The sequence below is a fragment of the Sphaerodactylus townsendi genome, linkage group LG01 (genome assembly GCF_021028975.2).
Source record: "Sphaerodactylus townsendi isolate TG3544 linkage group LG01, MPM_Stown_v2.3, whole genome shotgun sequence".
Lineage (NCBI taxonomy): Eukaryota > Metazoa > Chordata > Lepidosauria > Squamata > Sphaerodactylidae > Sphaerodactylus > Sphaerodactylus townsendi.
Window position 1 is genome coordinate 62,155,975 of NC_059425.1, and position 21,964 is coordinate 62,177,938.

Here is a 21,964-nt window from a genome sequence, read left to right on the forward strand (position 1 = left end):
AGTGTATTGTACCAAATCATACCTTAAGCCTACTGCGTGCTTCTCCCTGACTCCCGGATACATATGCTATATGGTCTGCTTAGAACAGAAAATACTCTACTTAAAACATACATAGTTTTAAGTGGAGTTTCACAAAATATATATTTTGGCTAGCACAAGCAATGAGGTGTAGAAGTACAAAATTTATCATGAAAGTATTTACTGAAGTCTGATATTTTGTCAATATTTACTTCTTGGCTCTTCAAGGTTCTCCACTGCTAGACGCAGCAGAATGTATAACTTTTAATATAAAATAAGCCAGCAACAGAAGCCACATTGCAGACGATGGAGAAAAATCAGCCTTGTGAGGGGAGATGCAGGATTTTGACCATCAGTGGCTGAGGCACAAAATAAATATTCAATAAAGAACTACCTGTTCCTCCCTAGCAGGTAAACTTATTAGTTGGCAGTTTTAATCCCTTTTTTCAAGTCAGTTACCAACAGCAAAAAAAAAAAACCCTTCCAGGGAGGCAGAATGTTGAGGTTGGCATTATTCACAAAGCAGGATAACTTTGTGTTAAAACCTGAAAAGAAAAGATAAGCATGCATAGAATAGAAACAACTGTTCCATCGGGAGAAGGACAGGATTTTCGAGGCTTCTGCTTGCAGCATGCAAGCTCTAGTTACATTATCGTTGCACATATGCTATAGGTCTGTCATTCAACTCTGTCTCACTCAACTCTGTTCAGGAATGTATTCAAAAACACAATGGAGACTTCTGAAGTATATATGATAAAACCTGCTTTTTCTTTACAAAAATTTCAAAGTCCTAAGTTTTATTTTAGCAGTAACTCTAAGTGGAATGGTGCATTTCTTCAGATTTATTAAAAATAAGAACTCAAAACACAAATGTTTGACATTAATGCATAAGATTGTTTTACAATGAAATACTTCTTTACACTGGGGATCTATACACAAGTGGAAAATCATACAATTTGGAAAAATAATCTCCATCCTTTCAGAAAAAGCACAGGAGATTTACCCTCTGAAGTAATCAAGTATCTGACAGTCTCAAATGAACCCAGTCATTTTCTTTCACAAAGTTCTTCAGCCTTTTGAACTTCTTCTTCTTGGCTTTACTTCCTTGATGTGTGACATATTTAAAGTATTTGCAGTCTAGATCCAGAAAAGTAAAATGTTATTGGGATTTGAATGAAAAGAATAAAATGAAAAACAAGCAGAGCTCCTCCAAGCACAATCTATTATACTTGGCCAATTCACATGCCAAGGAGAAAACATCAAGCTTCCATTGTGCTCTTCTATCTTATTTCATTGATTTAGTGAAGCTACTAGGGATTCCCCAATACATTTGGTCAGTGATGCTACAGTTATTCTACAAATTAAACAAGTTACTTTCAGTATTTCCCCTCAATAAACTTTGAAAACTGTAGGGCTAACAAAAAAAAACCTCAGCATGTCATAAAATTGCTACTCTAAGGGTTTCTTAACCTGGTTATTGTCTGTAAAATAGTCACATCCTTAGATCTCAAATCACTGAGATATGTTAAAATATTAATATACCCGGCTGCTACCATTAGTTGCGATTCAGAGAATTGTGCAATTAGTGGTTGATGCTATAAAGGGACTTCTGACTGTTCAAAAAGGTGATCACTAATCCTAAATAGCAAATAGCTTTTGAAACTGATCTTAAACTTTTTTCTTTGATGTGGCATGGGGTTCTGCTATTCAAAGGAAGAAAAAAAAATAAGAACTCCCACTTGGCAAGCCTAACAATCACACACTCCACAAGTGTATTGCAAAGGCTGGAAACATTTCTCTATGTTTAAGCAAGATGGGCAGCCCCATCCAAATGCCAAATGCCTGGCTATGGCAGTGCAGCTGCACCTGGCCACTGTTCACAAAGAGGCTTCTCAGCAGCATGGGGAGGCTTGAAAATTGCCAATTCCTGCCTGCTGCTGAGAAGCCCCCGTTGGGCATAATACACTTATGGTACCTTTTTAGGTGCCATACATCTAAAGTCTCAACCACCAGCATAATGCCAAGTTGACTCCTCCCTGGCTATGACCTTGGCCTGGTAATGCTACGCTAGCAGCAGTGGCAGGGGCATTGGAACACTGATGCCGCATTTGGTGCCACATCCCAGTGCTGGGGTAGGGACAGGAAATCCACCAGCACAGCCGCACCCTTCTTCCACCGACAGATTTGGAGCCCCCCCCCCCCCCGAATGGGGCTCTAAGAGGAGAATAGAGTGAAACTATTGTTCCCTTTATCACATAGAAAAATAATCTAACAAAGATATCCTACATCTGGAATTAACTTGCCAAATGCTATCAGAAACCTGGCAGAGTTTGTTGGCAGTTTTATGGAAATCAAAGCAGTATCCAGAACAATCTCACAACTGTGGAGGTATAGTCTCTGGAAACACCAAAACTGACAAAAAGCAAATAGTACCATTAAGTGCTGACAGAGTCACTCAAATGCTGCCACTTTATTAATTGAAGTATGCATATCCTTATAAATAAGATTTGTGAGGCAGCTAAAAAAAATTCATAAAAACACCAAGTTCATAAAGAAGCAAAATGCAACAATCTATGCACCCCCCCCCCCCCCCCCACACACACACATACATATCTAGGCTGGCAAAGCAAAACACGTTAGTGCAGCAGCAACCCCCATCAAGACAGATGATATCCCAAAGGCCTTCAATAAAAGAGTCACCTTTGTTTGATGTTTAAATGCTTAACTAGAAAAAAGCAAAAGGAACCTCCCTTACAAAGGAGTTCCACAATTGGGTTGCCACTGTGGAAGAAAAATTATTTGAGCAGTTGGGAAGAACTTCATCTTCTCCCCTTTTCCCCACTGAAGAGCATGTAAACAACATCTGCGAACCCTATTAAGAAATTCCTTAATCTCTCATAGTTCATATACACATAGAACCCTTTGGTTGCTTAGCATCACAACTCCATATGCCTTAATTGAGCTTAGTGTATATAATTCTTCCCTATTTTATTGTCACAACAACACTATGAGGGAAGAAAGGCTGAAATTTGGAGCAGAGATTTTAACCTGGTCAAAATCCAGCACTCTAGCCATGACACTACATGAACATTCTTCAAGGAAACAAGAAGGAACTTCCACTTAAACTAGTAGTTTCAAGTGCACTAGTACTAGACATTCCTCTCAGGACATATACCCTTCACATCCCAACAGTGGGAGGGAAAAAAAACTTTAAATAAACAGTCAGGGGGAATGAACCATGGTCTTAGATGCCTCTATACTGATGTACAGTGTAAGGGAAATAAACAAGATGAACTTGCCTTGCAGACAATTTCATGGTCCAGAAGGTGGAAGAGGCAATAAGGGGATTGTGTACAGTGTATGGACCAAGGGAAGTACTGATATTATTATTATTCGATTTAATAGACCGCTCTATCCTCTATTCTGCACTGGTCAGATCTCATTGGGAATACTGTGACCAGTTCTGAGCAACACAATTCAAGAAGGATACTGACAAGCTGGAACGGGTCCAGAGGAGGGTGACCAAACTGGTAAAAGTTCTGAAATCCATGCCCTACGAGGAGAGACTTAGAGAGGTGTGTATGTTTAGTCTGAAGAAGAGAAGGTTAAGGGGTGACCTGATAGCCATGTTTAAATATTTAAAGGGATGTCATATTGAAGAGGGAACAACCTTGTTTTTCTGCTGCTCCAGAGACTAGGACAAGAAATAATGGATTCAAGGTACAGGAAAAGAGATTTCACCTAAACATTAGGAAAAACCTCCTGACAGTAGTGGAATACCCTGCCTCGGAGTGTGGTGGAGTTTCCTTTGTTGGAGGTTTTTAAACAGTGGATGTATTCCAGCATGACAGGGTGTTGGATCTGGTGACCCTTGTGGTCTCTTCCAACTCTATGATTCTATGAAAGCACAAGTGCAAGAAACTGCATTTCACACATTCACCCCTCATTAACCTGCTACTCTTTTCCTTTCATAGTCTGTACAACTTAGTTGCGTATATCACTCAATATGACAGCAACAGTGGTAAAGTGGTTAGAGTGTCTGGCTAGGATCTGAGAGACCCAAGTTCAAATCTTCCACTTCCCATGGTTACCTTGGGTGACTCATACATTATCAGCCAAACCTTCCTCACAGGGTTGGTCGGTGTGAAGATAAAATAGAGGTGGTGATAAGTGGGTCTCCAGTGGGGAGAAAATTAGGGTATAAAAGAATCACATAAAAAACTATGTTGTCGTTCACATGATTCCATTGATATATATAATACATACTCTGGAGCAAACAAGTTGGATAGCAAATGCATCTGTCTGTAATGAAGGGAAGCATAGTTGTTAAGACTTTCCTGGCCTGTATGTATGAGACAATCCACCTGGAATATGTCTTGCACGCCTGTTCCATTATATTGTTTAGGTCTCTTTTTGGCGCCATCTATAATTAATTGTTTTAAACTTGGTTTTGGCGTTTATATTTTGTAACTTGTATTTTTGAATTGTTTTTATATGTTTTATTATACATTGATTATAAGCCACCTCGAGGAGCCCTCCGGGGGATTGGTGGGATATAAGTGCAAAAATAAATAAATTTTTTAAAATAAACTAGACTGCTACACAAATCTAGCCTCCATCAGGCTCACTGATGTGAAGCTTTAATCTAACACATGACAGTGGTTTACCACCTCAACAGTATGAAATACCCAAAGTAGCAGCAGTTATCTGATCCCTTTACACTTCTTTCAGTTCCTTTTCATTACTGAAATCTGGTCCATTTTCAGTTGTTAGAGGCTCAAACACCCCCCCTCCCCAAAAAACCCCCTAGCTTTCAAGTAACAAATCCTGCATAATAATATCAAATAGAGCAGTGGTGGCGAAGGTGCCAGAGGTGGCACTCAGAGCCCTCTCTGTGGGCACACGCACACAGAGTTCATCATGTGGAGGGGAAATCACCCCCCACACACACACATCTAGGCTGGCCTGGACCGCTGGACTTGATGCACATGCACCTCAGCGAGCAGGGAGGACTCGGCTGGTGGTCCTGGTGCCTGTGCTCCAGGTGGCTGCTACCCGGGCAAGGGGGGGGGGGGGAAGCAAGGCGGCAGAGATGCTAGAGAGGTGCAGAGTGGCAGATGTGGGACTTGCTGGAGGCTACAGCAGGCTGGCCCCTGCTTGAGGGGGTTATTCAGGTTAAATTGCTGTGTTGGCACTTTGCAATAAATAAGTGGATTTTGGGTTGCAATTTGGGCACTTGGTCTCGAAAAGGTTCGCCATCACTGAAATAGAGTCTTAAGCGGCCTGCCAAGCAACCTGTTTTTAGATAAACTGGTTAAAACCTTTCATTTTGGAAGGCTGTTGTAGATCTTTCAGGAACACTGCTGTACCTTAATTGTTGGACAGGTTTGAAAGGTTTTGTTTTTGAGTATGATTTACGCTTATATTATTTTTATAAGCTGCCTCAAAGACTGCTTTGGCTACCAAAACAAAACAAAAAAAACCTAGAACAAATTGTAAAGCATTCTGAATTCACATCTCAAAGTATGTGAGCTTAGGCAGATCATGAGAGGCAGGGTAGGAAATGTTGCATCAGTGTTTGGCTCTCGTGGCCCTTTCCTACATGTCCGGAGTAATGCTGATTGCCACTCTGTGGTCAGAAAGTAATTTTGCTCCAGGTCAGAGATCCTGGAGGTTTTTGCCGTCTTCTGGACATGAAGCAGGGATCACTGGAGGTGAGGGTAGTTATACATTTCCTGCATTGTGCAGAGGATTGGACTAGATGACTCTGGAGGTCCCTTCCAATGCTATGATTCTATGTGAAAACTGTTCTCCCTGAAATAGCATCAAACCTCATTTATATACTGAGCACTCAAAATGAGGCTTAGCTGAGGGTGGGGGGGGAGGGAAATGTGGCTTTGTTACAATCTTTCCAATTCTTCTATGGACAGGAGAGGAATATTATTTTAAAATTACCTTTTCCCTGCAGTATTCCAGCCACCAGAGCCTTTTCACATGTAAGACTTTCATTTTCCTGCCAGTTTCTTTTTGCCAAATAATGGCTGAAATGGAAGGCCAGCCACCAGTCCTTTCGGATACCCCATTCCTTTTTGAGCCAGCCAAATTGCTCACCAGAACTGGAGGGGGGAAAAGTCAATCATCAGGTGTTGAAAAGATAATCTGTACCTTTCAAACAAGCTACCAAGCTGCAGGGTAGACAACATATACAATGTCAAACTGTGGCTGCTTGCAGCTTCATTCTACATTTGCAGTAAACTGTGTTGTATTGTTGTATTGTATTGTACTATGTAGTTAAGACCCGGAAAAATTTTAAAACACATACTCAACTTGAGTGGCCTTTTAAATTTACCAATAACACTGCAAAACCATACTAAGACAAGAGTTTACAGCAACAATACTACTCAATATTTGCAAGACATTGGCTTTTGGAAGCCTTAGTGTAAAACAGGAAACTATTGTGCTATTATTAGATATTGTCATAACAAGTCACCTGGTTACCAGTCCTGTTTCATTGGGTATCACTGTGATACTGAATTTGTTGCAAGCTTATAATTTATTTGTGAACAAAACTGCAAGGCTGAATTATGCCAACAGTCAGTGAATTAACTGCTATGAAAAAACTGCTCAAGTGAGTCAGCCTTCAGCATTACTTTCCATCAAAAGTGATGGAATACTTCTTTTCTACAGGTACAAATGACAAGAAATTTTCGCAGTTGTTATCAGTACAAAATATGTAGAGAATGAAAAACAGAGGATTAAACAGTCAATAGAGCGGCACAGGACAGCAACAGATACAGATAATTGCTTTGTCACACATTCACTCACTTCTGCAATATTTCTACAATCTGTTTTGCCAGACAGCTCCAAGCCTTTACATTGTCCTTCCATCCGGCAAAGTCCAAGACTGCAAAAATAACTTCCAGCTGTAGTTTGTGGTTTTTATTTTTTTCTGCAATCAGAACAGATCATTTTGAAGCATCCACCAAATTCTACCATGTTTCACTGGGTGAAAATCAGTTTACTTACATAGGTATCCGACATACGGTCAAATTCTCATAACCATTTGGCAAAACAATACAGGCAACTGAGACTGCTTACCTTGGAGTAGTTTAATTGTGTGGACTCCTAGATTCTTGCTAGTGGGACCCATCAGATAAGAAAACCTGTTAATTCTATATTCCTATAGAGCAGAAGTGTCCAGCTCAGGTGCTTCAGAAGTTCATAAACTACAACTCCCATCAGTCCCTTCAGGCGCTTCAGAAGTTCATGGGGCTGATGGAAATTGTAGTCCATGAACTTCTGAAGCGCCAGAGTTGGTCACCCCTGCTATAGAATATCAGATTCATACAGCAAAACCTGACTGCACAGAAAAGTTATTTTTGTACTAGACTCTCATGCTGGAAGTTTTCATCTATATTTCAGCAGCTTGCAACATATAAGACAACTTACTCATTTGTCCAGAGATCTCCCCTTCAGTGGAATCAGCAGGGCTACATATACAGTTGCTGACTCACAATGGCACTTTGGCCCTTTCCGCGAGGGCGAAATACAGCAGCCCAGGGACAGCAAAAACGCCGTCCCTGGGCTGCAGTTTGCACAGGATGCAGCAGCGCCGTCCTGGCCGCCCAGGAGTGGTGTGAAGCCGCTGTTGTAAACCTCGCTTGTTGAGCGAGGTTTTTGCAAAGCGGTGTCTTCCCGTCAGAGTGGTGTGAACCGCACCGCTGGGAAGACACCACTTTTCCTATTGCCTGCACTGACCTCTTCGTCCAGCGTCACTCTGGAGGGCAGTATGGGCGGGTCCCTGCAGCCCTCCAGAGCAACGCTGGACGAAGAGGTCACTGGAGGGGGCCAACGAAGAGGCGGCTCTGCACTGGGGGGGGGGAGTCAGGGCTGATCGCACAGCTGGGGGAGAAGTCCACATAGCTGGGGGGGAAGTCCTCTCCGGCTGGGGGGGGAGTCGGGGCCGATCGCACGCTAGTGTGCGAACGGCCTCTGAGCCTCCACCGGCACAATTCATGCTGGTGGAGGTTCATTTCCGCGCGTGTGCGGAAAGGGCCTTTCTTAAGAGCCAGATCAGTTCCAGCTCTACAGATTGTAATGTGCTTTGTTTTCCTTCATGAGAAGTTGGTCATTAAGATCTGAGAAAATAGCTCGCCAAAATTTGAAGCTGCAACTGAGAGCCAATGAACAGAAGCTCTCAGCATGCATTCTGCAGCACACCACCAGGTTACTGTAAAAATCTAAATTTTTCAGTTTCCTGACCTGAAAAGCCTGATAGCAGCAGGATAAAAAAAATATTCAAAAAACTGGGTAACCAAAAGACCAACTATGCCACCTATTTTGAAACATCGCTGTTTTAAGACACTGAAATTATGATTTTGAACAATTGTTTTATCCTGCTTTTCAGCCAAACAGCAGCTGCAAAGTATACAATTAAAACTGCCAACTGGACAGGGGAAAAAACCCCTAACCCTTTTCATTAAAGATTTAATGAACAGAAATTAGCTGTCAAAGCTTTTTATGGCATGAAGCTAAACATTACCTGAGGTTTCCAGATTTAAAAGACAGCTTAAAGGACTAGTCTAAAAATTGGCAACCCTGTATAAAATCCCAATCAAAAGGTAACAAAAATGAACATAAGTACACTCTGGGAGGTGACTCTCAGTGTAGCTGGATCCAGGATCAACAGAGGGGTGCTTCATCGCATCTTCTTCTACTTATGATGGCCTCACAGATAGTTAGAGACACTGGTTACTGTGATAGTTGTATTACTTATGTATAAAAGAATACCTGTAGTTCTGAAGGTGAGGTACTGTTATTGTACAACTTGTTACTCAAGTTGGCTGTTCTGTTATTGTCCTGAAGTGAAATTTAGAAGGGACTACTAACCATTCCAAAATACAAAGCACCAGGGAAATCCCTGAGTAATGGGGATTCAGTAGTTTTAACACTAAGCCTCACTGGAATCACAGCAGACACCAATGCTTGAGCGTTGTTTATTCTCACCTGCAGGCTCCTTGCACCCCTTTATCATCCTCAATTAGTTTTAAAGACAGTTTTGTCAAAATCTAAAATTTGCAAGCTAAATCCAACCTCAACTCTGTCATTTCTAAATAATAACTACAGCTCTCGAAGCTTTAGTTTCCCTGCTGCTTAACAGGTATCTTAGATTTTACTCTTAGATCTTTGGAGTGCATACTACCATAGAGACCATTATTGTGTGTATGTGGATGTTAAACACAGCAGCTATGACAATTAATGCACAAGCTTTTATTTACATAATGTACAATTTTGTCTGTGCAATTATGCCTAAGGTCCTGCCTCATCTAATCTATTACAACAAGAAAAGCCCAGTATCCAGTCTGCTCTTAGTTTTGGAAAAAATATGATTAAAATCTTACTTGACTTTTTAAGCATGGCATAAAATTCCAACATCAATTCATGAGAGGGAACAAGCTCATGTAACACCTGAGGAAAAAGCACACAGACATTTTCACCACAAACTTAAGAACAAAAATTTATATCTTCTCATTGAAGGTGGTGGCACTGTAAAGTTTCACATTCTGTGGATGGTTACCCTAGGACACTCCAAAAAGAATTTATATACATTATGTACCTTTACAGACTTCATTTCTGACTGTATCTCCCCCCACATACACACACCAACATCATACATGGAAATAACTAGAATACCAACCAAAGAATCAATCTGTACTATGAACCAATAGAGAAACCTTATTGTGTGTGTGTGTGTGTGCGCGCGCGCGCCCACAGTGAAAAAGACCATATTGGGAATTATTATGGAAATGACAGAAAAAACTGCTAGTATCATAATGCCTTCCGAATAAATATAGGATGTGTCCTTATTTAGAATACATTTGACATATGGATCTTTTCACCCAGTCTCAAAAAGGACTTTCTAGCCTTGCAAAAGCAATAGATGAAGGCAACTGAAATGAACAAAAACAACACCTTCCCTCTGAGGAAATGCTAAAGCTTTGGGAACCTTTTGGTTTGGAAAAAGAAGATCACAAAAGGGAAAGGATACAATAGTTTTATAAAGCTATGAATGGTAGAAAAATAACAGCTGAGAGAAAATATGGTAGGAGTTTATAGAATCACGCATAGAAAGAGAATGTTTTTTTCCCTCTCCTAAAATGTTAGAACTCAAGGGCACCCAATGAAGCTGTGAGGAAGCCAGTTTAAGATAGACAAAAGGAAAAACTTCATTCAAATTCAAATCCAAAAGATTTATTGAACTATAAAAAGGCTTCAATGAAATACAATATTAGCAGAATAAAATCAGATCAATAAAATTCAAGGTTTAGGCATTAAAAGGGTTAATGACTTCTCACTGCTTGCAGCAAGAACTTAGCAACTGTATCTATTATATCTCTATCCAGGGCAGTCATAAGAAAAAATATCTTACACTAATCAGGGTGCCATTTTTTACTCCCAAGCAATGGGGTTATAAGCTTGGACCAGATCATCTGGTAGAATGAGCAATACAGGAAAACATGTGCCAGTAAGTATTAATGTGCCACGTAGTTAGCTTGTGGCATTCGTTGCCACAGTGTTTGACAAACAAAGTCATGGAGGACATCTATGAACAGTTACTACAGCTTAACTTTCAGAAGTTGTATGCCTGTGAATACCACCTGCTGGGGTCATAATGAAGGAGAGCTGATGTTTACATGCTTTGTTTGTAGACTGCTCAATACTATAAAGAGAATGCTAAACTAGAAATGCCATTTTTTAAAAAAAGAGTCAAGTCCAGGTTCCCCAGTCTCAACTTGCTCACACCATAGCCACACAGCAGCTGTGGGGATTGTCCCTCTCTTGTTAAAAAAAATACAAGAGAGGCAGATTGAGCTAGGAACTCCAAAAGTCAAAAGGGGGACAATAACTCCCCCTCACACACTGGTTCAAAGTGGAAAAAGGCATGGAGGAGAGGGCAACAGCCCCTCCCCTGACATTGTTACTCCTCGCTCAATCAGGCTCTCCTTTTTTAAAAAAACAGGCAGCCCCGCTGCTGCAGTGAGACAGAGTTGAGTCTGGGGAATTCACATTCGACTCTTTTTTTCAAAAAGATGCACCATCTCGTCTGACTCCAAAGTCTGATCTAGCAAGTCTCTTATGTTCTTAAATAAGGCATTGATAAAGTGAGCATGAAAAACCAAGTCTTTCTAATTTCAACACTATGTTAACCTAATTTTTAAACTTGCTGAAATCAATATGACTTGGACATGGATAGATCACGCTCTTAGTTCTTACTATTAACGTACTAAATATTAACACCTTTTCCATCTAACTATCCATCCAAGGGCCTCAGCTCAGCAAACATCATTCTTCCCATCTCCATTTTATCCGCACAATAATCTTGTGAAGTAGGTTATGCTGGCTGAAGGTTCATGGACAAGTGAGGATCTTACCTTGGGTCTTTCAAATCCTAGGCTCATTCCGCACATGCAGAATAATGCACTTTCAAACTGCTTTCAGTGCTCTTTGAAGCTGTGCAGAATGGCAAAATCCACTTGCAAACAGTTGTGAAAGTGGTCTGAAGACGCATTATTTTGCGTGTGCGGAAGGGGCCCTAGTTCAGTAATCTAACTTCTACATTGTACTAGCTTCCAAAACAGTAGTCATTCTACAGGACCTACATTCCATACCTGCAGTGCAGAGATCTGTTTTTTCTTTGATTCACCCCTTCTCTTTAGAAACTGATATAAGTAGACATGAGCATTAGGATTGGAAGGAAATTTGGGATTGTAAGCATACTCTCTTAGTACTTCATCGGCTTCTTCATATTCCTTATAGTATTCCAGGAGCTGTGGGGACACAAATTGCAGCAGCATTAATTAGTTTTTAAAACACTGGTTTATTACACTATTATCAGTATTCCAAAATAAAAATAACCCTACGTATAAAATGCTTCAAATTGCTGCCTAGTACAGTTTTACTTGCGAGAAGCTCAGAGGAGCGTACAAAGTTCTCCATTCCCCATTTTTATCCTCATAACAACTCTTTGAGGTGAATGAGGCTGAGGAAGAGATGAGCTCAATGTCATCCAGAATGCTTTATGGCTGACTGGCAATCCCACTTGATTACACCTGTGGAATCCTCTCCCTTTCACTGGGGTCTGCAGAAGGTAAGAAACTGTGGGAAAGACTCCTACCATTTCTTATCTCCTGTGAACCATAGCACAGGTAAATGCTCAGGGAAGCAGATGTGAGTTGGGGAGGGGGACATTCTTTTCACCTGGGAGCTACAGCCCTTGTTCCTGGCAAGTGGATTTGTTCCCTTATTAAAGCCATCTTAACCAGTGGCCCACCATGATAGAATATGGCTGGTCACTCTCAGACAGCCCAATCTTTGGCTGATTCCACATGGGCCAAAAACAGTGGTGTGAAAAACGGTGTGAAAACAGTATAAACCCTTTTACACCGTTTCAAACCCTTTTACACCGTTTTCACACTGCTGTATTTGGCCCATGCGGAATCAGCCTTTGTTTAGATGCTTCTGAATCCCCCCACCTTTTTTTTGCCAACAGCTATGAAATGTTAAATATTTCACAGAGTTATAAAATCTTTAACTGCTAGCAATATTTAGACCCAGGATCAAATGTTAAGCTAGTAAAGTGTGAACTTACATCCACATAGCACAACACAAAAGGATCCCAAACTCCAGGAATTTTAATGATCTCCTTAAGGCTGACTACAGCCTGCTGGTAGAAGTTGTGCATTTCTTGCTGAACGGAGGACTCGGCATAACTTTCTTCCTCTGAGGAGGGGAGGTAATACAAGATAACACAAGAAGTTGGTTAAGTACAGGTCATTTACGTACTTACATTCCGCCTCCCCATAGACTTTCCTTTATGCATTGATTTTTGCCCATTATGAACCCACCACGGAGCAGAACAGAGAAGCTGCACAATTTCCAAATGCTGGCAAAACACGATCTTTCCTGTTGCTTCACTTCTTTCCATGAAGCAAAACAGCTACACAGGAAGCGGATTTTGTTGCTTCTTCTTGTCTTCCCCATCTCACCCAATAGCAGCTTTTCCTGCTCTTCTGGTCACCAAAAAAATCATAAGGGTTTTTTGTGTGCATGTGTTTTTAAAAAATGCTGCTTATCTAATGTTGGAGCAACTGATTGGTATAACACTGGAGCAATAGATAGTGTGTGTGTGTGGGGGGGGGGGGATTTGCAGGAAAACAACAAAGCATGCAAGATTTAAACTTTTGCCCCATTGGACTGACAGGAGTACTTTAGATAAGAAAAAACAACTCTTTAATAATCGAATTCTGTAGGCAAAATGGGCCCTGTTAGGGTGGTACATTTATTGTATGTCTATGTATAGAATAGAAGACTATGTTCCTCCCCAATTACCTGTGTGGTTTAGTTTGGTCTTACAGGATGGAGCTCTTGGTTTCAGTTTCTAGGTCTCATGACTAATGCTGATGGTTTTAAGAGGTATCCTTGCAAATAGACACTGTTTTTACAGACCAGTGACTCTGTTTTTACAGACTTGTCTCAGCTGAATGGACCTGAAAACTGAGCGAGTCCTCTGGCCCTGTCTCTTGTATAAACAGAAAACCACATGAAAACTCCATTATGAAGCAAACAGTTTTGAAGCAAGCTGTAAGTGGACCAAAGCAGAAGTGTAGCTAGGGAAAATGGAGGCTGGGACAAAATCTGAGTTTTGCGCCCACCACCCCATATGAGCAGCCGCTTTCCCCTACCACGACCAAACAACATTTTTTTGCACCAGGTTATCTCAAAGTCACCATCACATTATAGAACATGCCCCAACACACAAATCTGAACACACCCAGGGCTCCCTAGTTTAAACAACATTGAAAGTGATGCTATTTTTGAAGGGGGGGGATCCACCTGAAACAACATCACTATTAATGTTATTTAAACTAGAGAGCCCAGATTCTCCTCTTAAATCCACCTTAAAGGGAGACTTTGGGCTCCCTAGTTTTAACAACATTGAAAGTGATGCTGTTTCAGGGTAGATTCTCCACCCACCCCCAAACCGCATCATTTTCAATGTTGGTTGTTGTGGGTTTCTGAAGTCGGCCCGCAGGGGTCGCAAGGAAGAGGCGAGACGCGGTGATATCATCCGGTGGAGAGAGCCAGCAGCTTGAGGCCAGCGGTCCTTGGATAAACAGCAACTCTGCTATTGTGCTAGGCCCTGGCACCTTTGATTAGGGTTTTACAATGAGAGTGACAGTAGGTGCGTACCGGGAATGGGAGAGCGGGAGAATATCATATGATACATGACATCATGGGGTTGCCTACGTGCGGGAGGAAACGCTCACGTCTGGGTCTAATCCATACCTGGGGGCAGGAGTCCCTTTGTCCCTTTGTCTGGGACACCTGGTGACCGTGAGTCAGGTAGTTCATGACCTGTGACTCACGGGGGGTCTGGGGGATGGGAGAGCGTGTGTGCCCAGAAGGACACAGATGGCACAGGCATTCCATGCGCTCTGTCTGAGGCTCTGCTGGGTTCGCGGGGCCCATCCCTACAGGTTTCTGGGCTGTGTGGCCGTGGTCTGGTAGATCTTGTTCCTAATGTTTCACCTGCATCTGTGGCTGGTATCTTCAGAGGTGTATCACAGAGAGAACTCTGTTATACACTGAGTCCAGACTTCTCTTATAACAGACTTCTCTCTGTGATACACCTCTGAAGATGCCAGCCACAGATGCAGACGAAACGTTAGGAACAAGATCTACCAGACCACGGCCACACAGCCCAGAAAACCCACAACAACCAGTTGAATCTGGTTGTGAAAGCCTTCAACAATAGTTTCAATGTTTTTTTTTAATCTAGGGAGCCCAGGTTCTCCCTTTAAATCCACTCCAAAGAGGGTGGATTTAAAGAGAGAACATGGGAAAAATTTGAGGGTGCATGTCAGGGGAGCAATGTTTAAGCAAACAGTACCAAAATTTTAGGCTATCTTCAGGAGAATCTCCGGATGAAACCACCCAGGTTTAGTGAAGTTTGGTTCAGGAGGTCCAAAGTTATGGACCCTCAAAAGGGTAGCCCCATCTACTATTAGCTCCCATTGGAAACAGTGGGGGATGGGGACACCCCTTTTGGGAGTCCATAACTTTGGACACCCTGAACCAAAACCTGGGTGGTATCAGCAGGAGGCGCTCTGGATGAAACCACCCAGGTTTATTGAACTTTGGTTCAGGGGGTCCAAAGTTATGGACCCTCAAAAGGGAAGACCCATCTACCATTAACTCCCATTGGAAACAATGGAGGATGGGGGCATCACTTTTGGTGGTCCATAACTTTGGACCTTCTGAACCAAAGGTGACCAGACTTGGCTGGTATCATCAGAAGTGTCACCTGACAATAACCTGAAATGTTGGTGCCGCTAGCCTAAAAACTGCGCCCCCTGCAGGCCGACAAAGTAAAACAACTAAAAATACCCAAATAAATTACAAATGAGCCCAAATATTCCTGCGCCCCCAATGGTAGGCGCACGGGACATTTGTCCCCGGATATCCCCATGGTAGCTACGCCTCTGTTTAGGGCACAGTCCAAGAATAGGGCTAGGGTCAGTTTTAGGTTTCAGGTTTTTGTTACAATGTTGGGAACAATTTATGACTAAATAAATTAAAGAAAAATAAAAAAGTTAGAGTTAGGGTTCAGGCAAGGGTTAAAGCAAAACCCAAAAACCTGAAACTGACCATAGCCCTATTTTCGGACTGCGCCCTAGAACTCAACATAACACTAAGGCAAGCCTGAGCCCCTGCCCTTTCCTAAACCCTAACCCTAATCCTAATTTATTATTTTTATTTAATTTGTTCAGTCATGAATTGTTCCCAAAATTGTAACAAAAAATAAATTAAATTAAAATAATAGGTTAGGGTTAGGGTTAAGGCAAGGGCAGGAGCTCAGGCTTGCCTTAGTGTTCCGTTGAGTTCTAGGGCGCAATCCAAGAATAGGGCTATGGTCTGTTTCAAGTTTCTATTACAATTTTGGGATCAATTTGTGACTGAATAAATTAAATTAAAATAATAAGTTAGGGTTAGGGTTAAGGCTGGGTTTGAGAAAGCTGGGTTTGAGAAAGCCCATCCAGCCAGCAGGCAGAGGGAGCTCCTTATTTGGGCAGTGACTCCCCCTGATGTCACTGCCCAAATAAGGAGCTCCCTCTGCCTCCTGGCTTCCCACCCTCGGCTTATACGCGAGTCAATAAGTTTTCCCAGGTTTTGGTAGTAAAATTAGGTGCCTCGGCTTATACACGAGTATATACGGTAAATTAATTGAAAAACTATGAGTTAATGTAATAATAATGTCCAAGCAGGCGAGTCTTCGTCCAATGAGGGAAAACTATTTTACTATCTTTTGAAAATCAGGTTCCAAACTTCTTTTTACCTGAATCAGACATGCTTGTGCTTCAAACATTACATTAGGGAAAAATTACAATTTTGTGACAAGTTGAAGTTGCTAATTTCTTTTAATTTAATACATTACCTTATCACAAGCGTTAATTTTTATACTGGGATGTCCAAAAAAATGTTTCTTTGCCTTCAAGTTGTACCTGACTTATGATGACCCAATAGGGATTTCAGGTCAAGAGACATTCACAGGTGGTTTACCATTGCCTGCCTCTGTGTAGCAGCCGTGGACTTCCTTGGTGGTCTCCCGTCCAAGTACTTATCAGGGCTGACCCTGCTTAGCTTTAGAGAGCTGATGAAATATGGCTAGCCTGGGCTAGAAAACATTCTATCGTATGGATAATATTTTTTGCAACTGAAGCAACATTTTTTACTTAGGAAATAAACCACAGTGTGAGAGTTTTGACTACAAGTTCCACAAATACAAAATTTGTAGTCAAAACAGCCCATGCTGCAGTTTTCCTACTAAGTTAAAGATACTGCTTCTATCAAACCATTTTTAATTTGTCCTTCTTCCAAAAGCATGAAGTGACATATATATTTATTCTCTCTATGTTTGTTCCCACAGAACAACCCTGTGAGGTAAGTCAGGCTGAAAGTAATTTGGTGCAACGTCATGTCTGTACAGGGAATTCAGTCTGAATCAAAATTATACTCATTGGCAAGAGCAATCAAATAAATTAATTTAGTACAGGGATGTACTCACCAAGCTGCAACATCTCTGTTTTCTTTTTTAGCCACTGAAAGTAGTCAAGCAGCCCTTTGTAGCCTTGAATGAGTTTCAGATCTTTTTCCTGAAGAACTGTTTGTTCTCCATAGCGCCAGCTTTCTGCCAAGACCAGATTCTGATAAGCCTCATCCATGTGCCCATTACACATGAGGTAGAAGGCATGCTCTAAAGAAATCTGTAATAAAATTTCAACCTCATTTACATTCAATGCCACAACGAGGCAAACTCACACAGGAGCTCTCTGCGCCTATCTAAATAACCTTCCCAATCAATTTTAGTACCAAAAGACACTAAACTAACCTCATGAACAATAGTAGTGAATCTACAAAGCTATCAAAAACACACCCAGACCTGGATGGCCCAGGCTAGCTACATCTCATAAAATCTTGGAAACCAAGTGAATTCAGCTCTGGTTGGTGTTTGGATAGGGGGCCACCAACAGATTGCAAGGTTGCTATGAAGAGGAAGACAATGATAAACCATCCTTTTTACTCTCCTGCCTCAAAAACCCTACATTGTTGCCACAAGTTGGCTGTGACTTGATAGCCCTTGGCACACGCATCCTCAACACTGAAGAAAATGGGCTGGAAGCATGTTGGATCTGCCACTGCATAAAGAGCCCCAGGTCAGACCACACTGAAGGAGTATTTTTTTTTTTCAGAGATGGGTGATTTCTGAAAATTAAGGTAAAGATCTGCATACAACTATATCAACTCAACATTCCAATCAAAAACTGAAAATGTATTGCTTTATGCAACTTTGGTGCCAAAGCAACATGCTTTCATCTTTTATTCCACATAATCATACATGAGCACAGCTTCTTTGATTTTCAGCAAATCATTTGGTAACTACGGTTCTTTAGATCATGCCTAAAATTTCTGCAAACAGGATTTCTACCCATGGAACCATCCCTTCTCCACCTGTCCACTTCATTGAAGCCCAAAACATTAATCTTGTAGGACGCCCATCCCCCGAAAAAATAGTGGGGGGGGGGGGAGGTGAAGGTTTGCTGTGGAGATGAGAAGGCAAAAAGTGTCTCTATCTTATGCATGCAGAAATTTTAGGCAGGATCCACTCCTCTACTCCCAAGACCCAATAGCCCAATCTTGGGTGACACTTCCAATATTATCATGTCAGTTTCTGAAGGATACTATTTTCATCCTAAGCAAGCTTAAAATTAGTGCTCACCTTTAAGTATCTCTTTACTCCTAAATTTTTCATTTGATCTGCAAAATGGTTGGACTCTTCCATGTTGCTTCTTGGATGATTGTGCAAGATTTCAGTTCCTGTTCTCCAGATCTCCTATCATGGGGTATTGGGAGAGGGACTTTGAAATGAATAAAAACTACACAACGAGAAGCAAAACAAAATAGCACATGCCCATAAAAGTTATCTAGGTCTATAAAGTAAACATAGGTACTGCATTAATGTACACTAGCTGTTAAGATGCAAGGAAGGAAAACATGACACACCTAACTGATAAATGCAACTCTGAAAGGTTCTGTCACGGCACAGCAAGAGAAGTTAAACTAAATGAACTAAGTCTTTTCCTACTTCATTCCTAAACATACTGGCTTGCATTCTACAAGTTCCATAAGCAGAGTGCAGCTTGACAAGTAGTAGGACATTCCTGGCTCTCCCTCCCTCTGCAACAGATCCTCATCAACAAAATAGAGGCAAAAATAGAGAGCTACCTGTGGAAGCAGGAAATCAGTTCAAATTACACAGCCTTAACCAATAAAGTGCCCTTCCTTCATTGGAAATAGACAATAGAACATAAGCCATTAACTGGAAGTTCAGATCAGACTTCTTTCACTTTGTTTGGTATGTAGGATGAAATAATTAGCTTTTTTACTTACCTCAGGTGCTGCCAGCCGTTTTGGCCAATTTGTATTCTCCAGTGACTCTACATAGCTTATCATTAATTCCGCAGCCCTCTGCCACTGACTTTGCAGAAGGGCATCCTGTATGTACCTTAAGCAGTCCTCTTTAGCCTTCTGAAAATCTGAGGGCCTTGGGCCTGTGGTTGCTACAAAAACATTTCCATTTTGCTCATAAATGTTGAAAAATTGTATTTCCAATGTACTTATAGACTTTAGTAGTAGTTCACAGAAAAAAGATGTAAAACATGCATTCAAAAATGTATTTTGCAACTATTGGAATCCAGACACAAATATTTTATTTTGTTTTGAAATATAAATTATGCAATGACTCCATCTAACTGCCTGCCAAAGCACCCATTTTTCTGATGCATTTGTATATTCATAGTGCAATCCTAAGGAGAAATACTCCAGTCTAAGTGCATTAAAATGAACGGGTTTTGTCCTCAGGATTGCACTATGTCAGTCACATAACACCAAGCAAAAAGAAAACTGTTTCTTCAAGATATCATACCTCTTGTTTCTCATGAGCATGCAAGCATTCCTGGCAAAAGTAATTTTCTCTTGAATCACATGGATTAAAATATGAAAGAATCTTTCTTAGTGAACAATCTCAGCAGAAGTAACAATCACAATTCTGGGCTTACAGTCTTAAACAAGGAACCCCATCATTCACTGCAACCACCTCAACACACCAGAGCAGTTACCTGCAAGTCAAATTTATGAGACTGCTGAAAATTACCCTAGGCATGGAACACCTCAAGCATTATAGAATATGTAGGCATTAGTTAAAATACAGTTACCAATACATTTTAGATCTGTGTGTGGAAGTAAGCATGTAACAGCATAACTGAACAAAAAATATTTAATGCTGGCACTTAGGATTCTGGAATAGTTTTCATCTCTTTGCAATGCTGGCACCTTAAAAGTGTTTGTTTCTAAGGCTCTGAATGACTAATCTTTTTAATTAATTTAATACTACCCTCTAAGAGCTGGCCATAGTGGTAGCTCATCCTGCACAGATTGGCACATGCCAATGAAGCAATACTCATCTTGACAGACCAGTGGTCTGAGATATAAGGAAAGTCTGTATGTGTGTTGTTTGTGCGTATGCGCACACACACATATATGAATTCGCCTTAAAAGGCTGCAACTGCTATTTCCATCCTCCTAAGGTTCCCCCCCATATCTCTTCCAGCAGCTGTTGCTAGCAGAATTTAATTTTGCCCCTACAAACAAGAAAAGTGGATAGAAAGTCACAGCAGCACCTTGCAATCCACACAGATGATCAAACTTACACGGATGTTGGAAATATCTTGGGAGTAAAGGTAAATAAATTCTGGGATGCTGAACCTCCCTTATTGTTCCCACAGATGCACCCTCAGTTTCTTGTTCTTTTGTAGATGCCTGCTCTTCTTCCCTTCTCAGTTCCTCAACAATACTGTCCATTTCTGTGAAGAGGAAACAAAATACATATATATGTTCTGAGCAAAATTAGACTAACAGTGTACAGAGTTCTCTTAAGGAAAAAAACAACAATGTGCTGCTCTTAATCACAAAACTAGTTTTTAATATTTTATGTCTATATTTCTATACAAGTAGTGGAAATGTAAGTTAATTAAAGGTGAAATCCTATGCACATCTTCCTGTGAGGAAGTTCCACTGAACACAATGCAACTTACATACTTACAATGCAACACAAGTCAGGACTGCACTATAAACAACCTGCACAAGGTCACCTTAAGAATTAGTGTGTGGATACTATATATGCATACACAGTTTAGGGTTGGCTCCACAACACTGCATACAAGGCTATTCACTCCACGATTTCACTTAGGGTGACCACGTGCCAGAGGGAGCTTGCTGCGCACAGGTCCAGTGAAGTGAATGGGCTTACAGAGCATAATGCTGTTTAGGATATCACTGTAAATGAGCCATGCTGGAGAAAGTTATTATGGCACTTTCCATTAAAACAAAAGCTCGCTACGCAGGTTGCATTGCAAACAGACTGGCTGGAATCAAACCAAACTCTGGGCTTCGATTAGAAAGAACCTTTGCTAAATCAGTTGTGATCACGAACATGCGTAAAAATATGGTACTATCAGGACATCCTAACATTAAAGCCTCCAGGTGGCATCGAAGAACTACATTTCCTGGAAACTTCCCACCCTGCCATATAGCAGTTATGGCGGGAGAACGGATTGCTGCTTCATAGGAAACGCTCTTGGTTTACAGATGCTGTTCCTACAGCTCAATCTACCTTCTTACTCGTCTTCTGCCGCTTCTCTTAGTAGACAGCTCATCGGACGAAACAAGCGCTTAACTAAAATAACGAGGCCCTTACAAGGCAGTTTTTTGTAAGTTTACAAGGCACAAGTGAGCTTATACATACCACATAACCCCTTCCGCCTTTGAGAGCGCACGCGCGAAATTGGCGTTCCCGAGTTAAGGGTTGGACGTCGCAGCTTTTCCGCCCCCTTGTGACCAAGAAAAGGAGTTTATTTTACTTGACGGATGCTGGTCTTTGCGTGGGTCTGAAATTCTGGGATGCTGCTGGTGCTGGACATGGGGAGAGAGTGTGGTTTTTACTTCCTAAACTTAGGATGGTTGCCAACTTTCGGCTGGGGGATATTTGGAGATTTTTTGGGAGGGAAGGGACAGATCTCAGCAGGGTGTAATACCAGAGTCAACCTTCCAAATTAGCCATAATGCCAGTAAAGGCGTCTGTCTGTCAAATTAGCCATTATTTTCTCCAGGGCAATTTATCTCTGTTGCCTGGAGATCAACTACAATTCCAGGAGATCTCCAGGCCCCACCTGGATATTGGCAACCCTAACTAAACTCATCAGTCATTAAGTGGAAACTATAAGAGATGGCCGAATGACAAATTACTAGTGTTTTCTTGTTTGCTGCGAAC

The 21,964-nt window shown here is 41.4% G+C and overlaps 1 protein-coding gene across 2 annotated transcripts; it reads right to left on the reverse strand.

The window, feature by feature from the left end:
- Positions 1-841: 841 nt before the first annotated feature.
- TAF1A (TATA-box binding protein associated factor, RNA polymerase I subunit A) lies at positions 842-21,488 on the reverse strand. Of its 2 annotated transcripts, none has more exons than XM_048501394.1 (11): positions 21,440-21,488; positions 20,346-20,498; positions 19,027-19,196; positions 18,356-18,469; positions 17,144-17,342; positions 12,668-12,798; positions 11,688-11,846; positions 9,420-9,486; positions 6,844-6,967; positions 5,974-6,134; positions 842-1,155 (listed from the first exon to the last, which is right to left on the reverse strand). In XM_048501394.1, the coding sequence occupies exons 2-11, from the start codon at positions 20,494-20,496 to the stop codon at positions 1,034-1,036; spliced, it is 1,398 nt and encodes a 465-aa protein (XP_048357351.1). In that variant the 5' UTR covers positions 20,497-20,498; positions 21,440-21,488; the 3' UTR covers positions 842-1,033. The 2 variants fall into 2 exon arrangements, with proteins under 2 accessions (XP_048357351.1, XP_048357270.1); XM_048501313.1 differs by having other exon boundaries at positions 21,308-21,440.
- Positions 21,489-21,964: the final 476 nt, after the last annotated feature.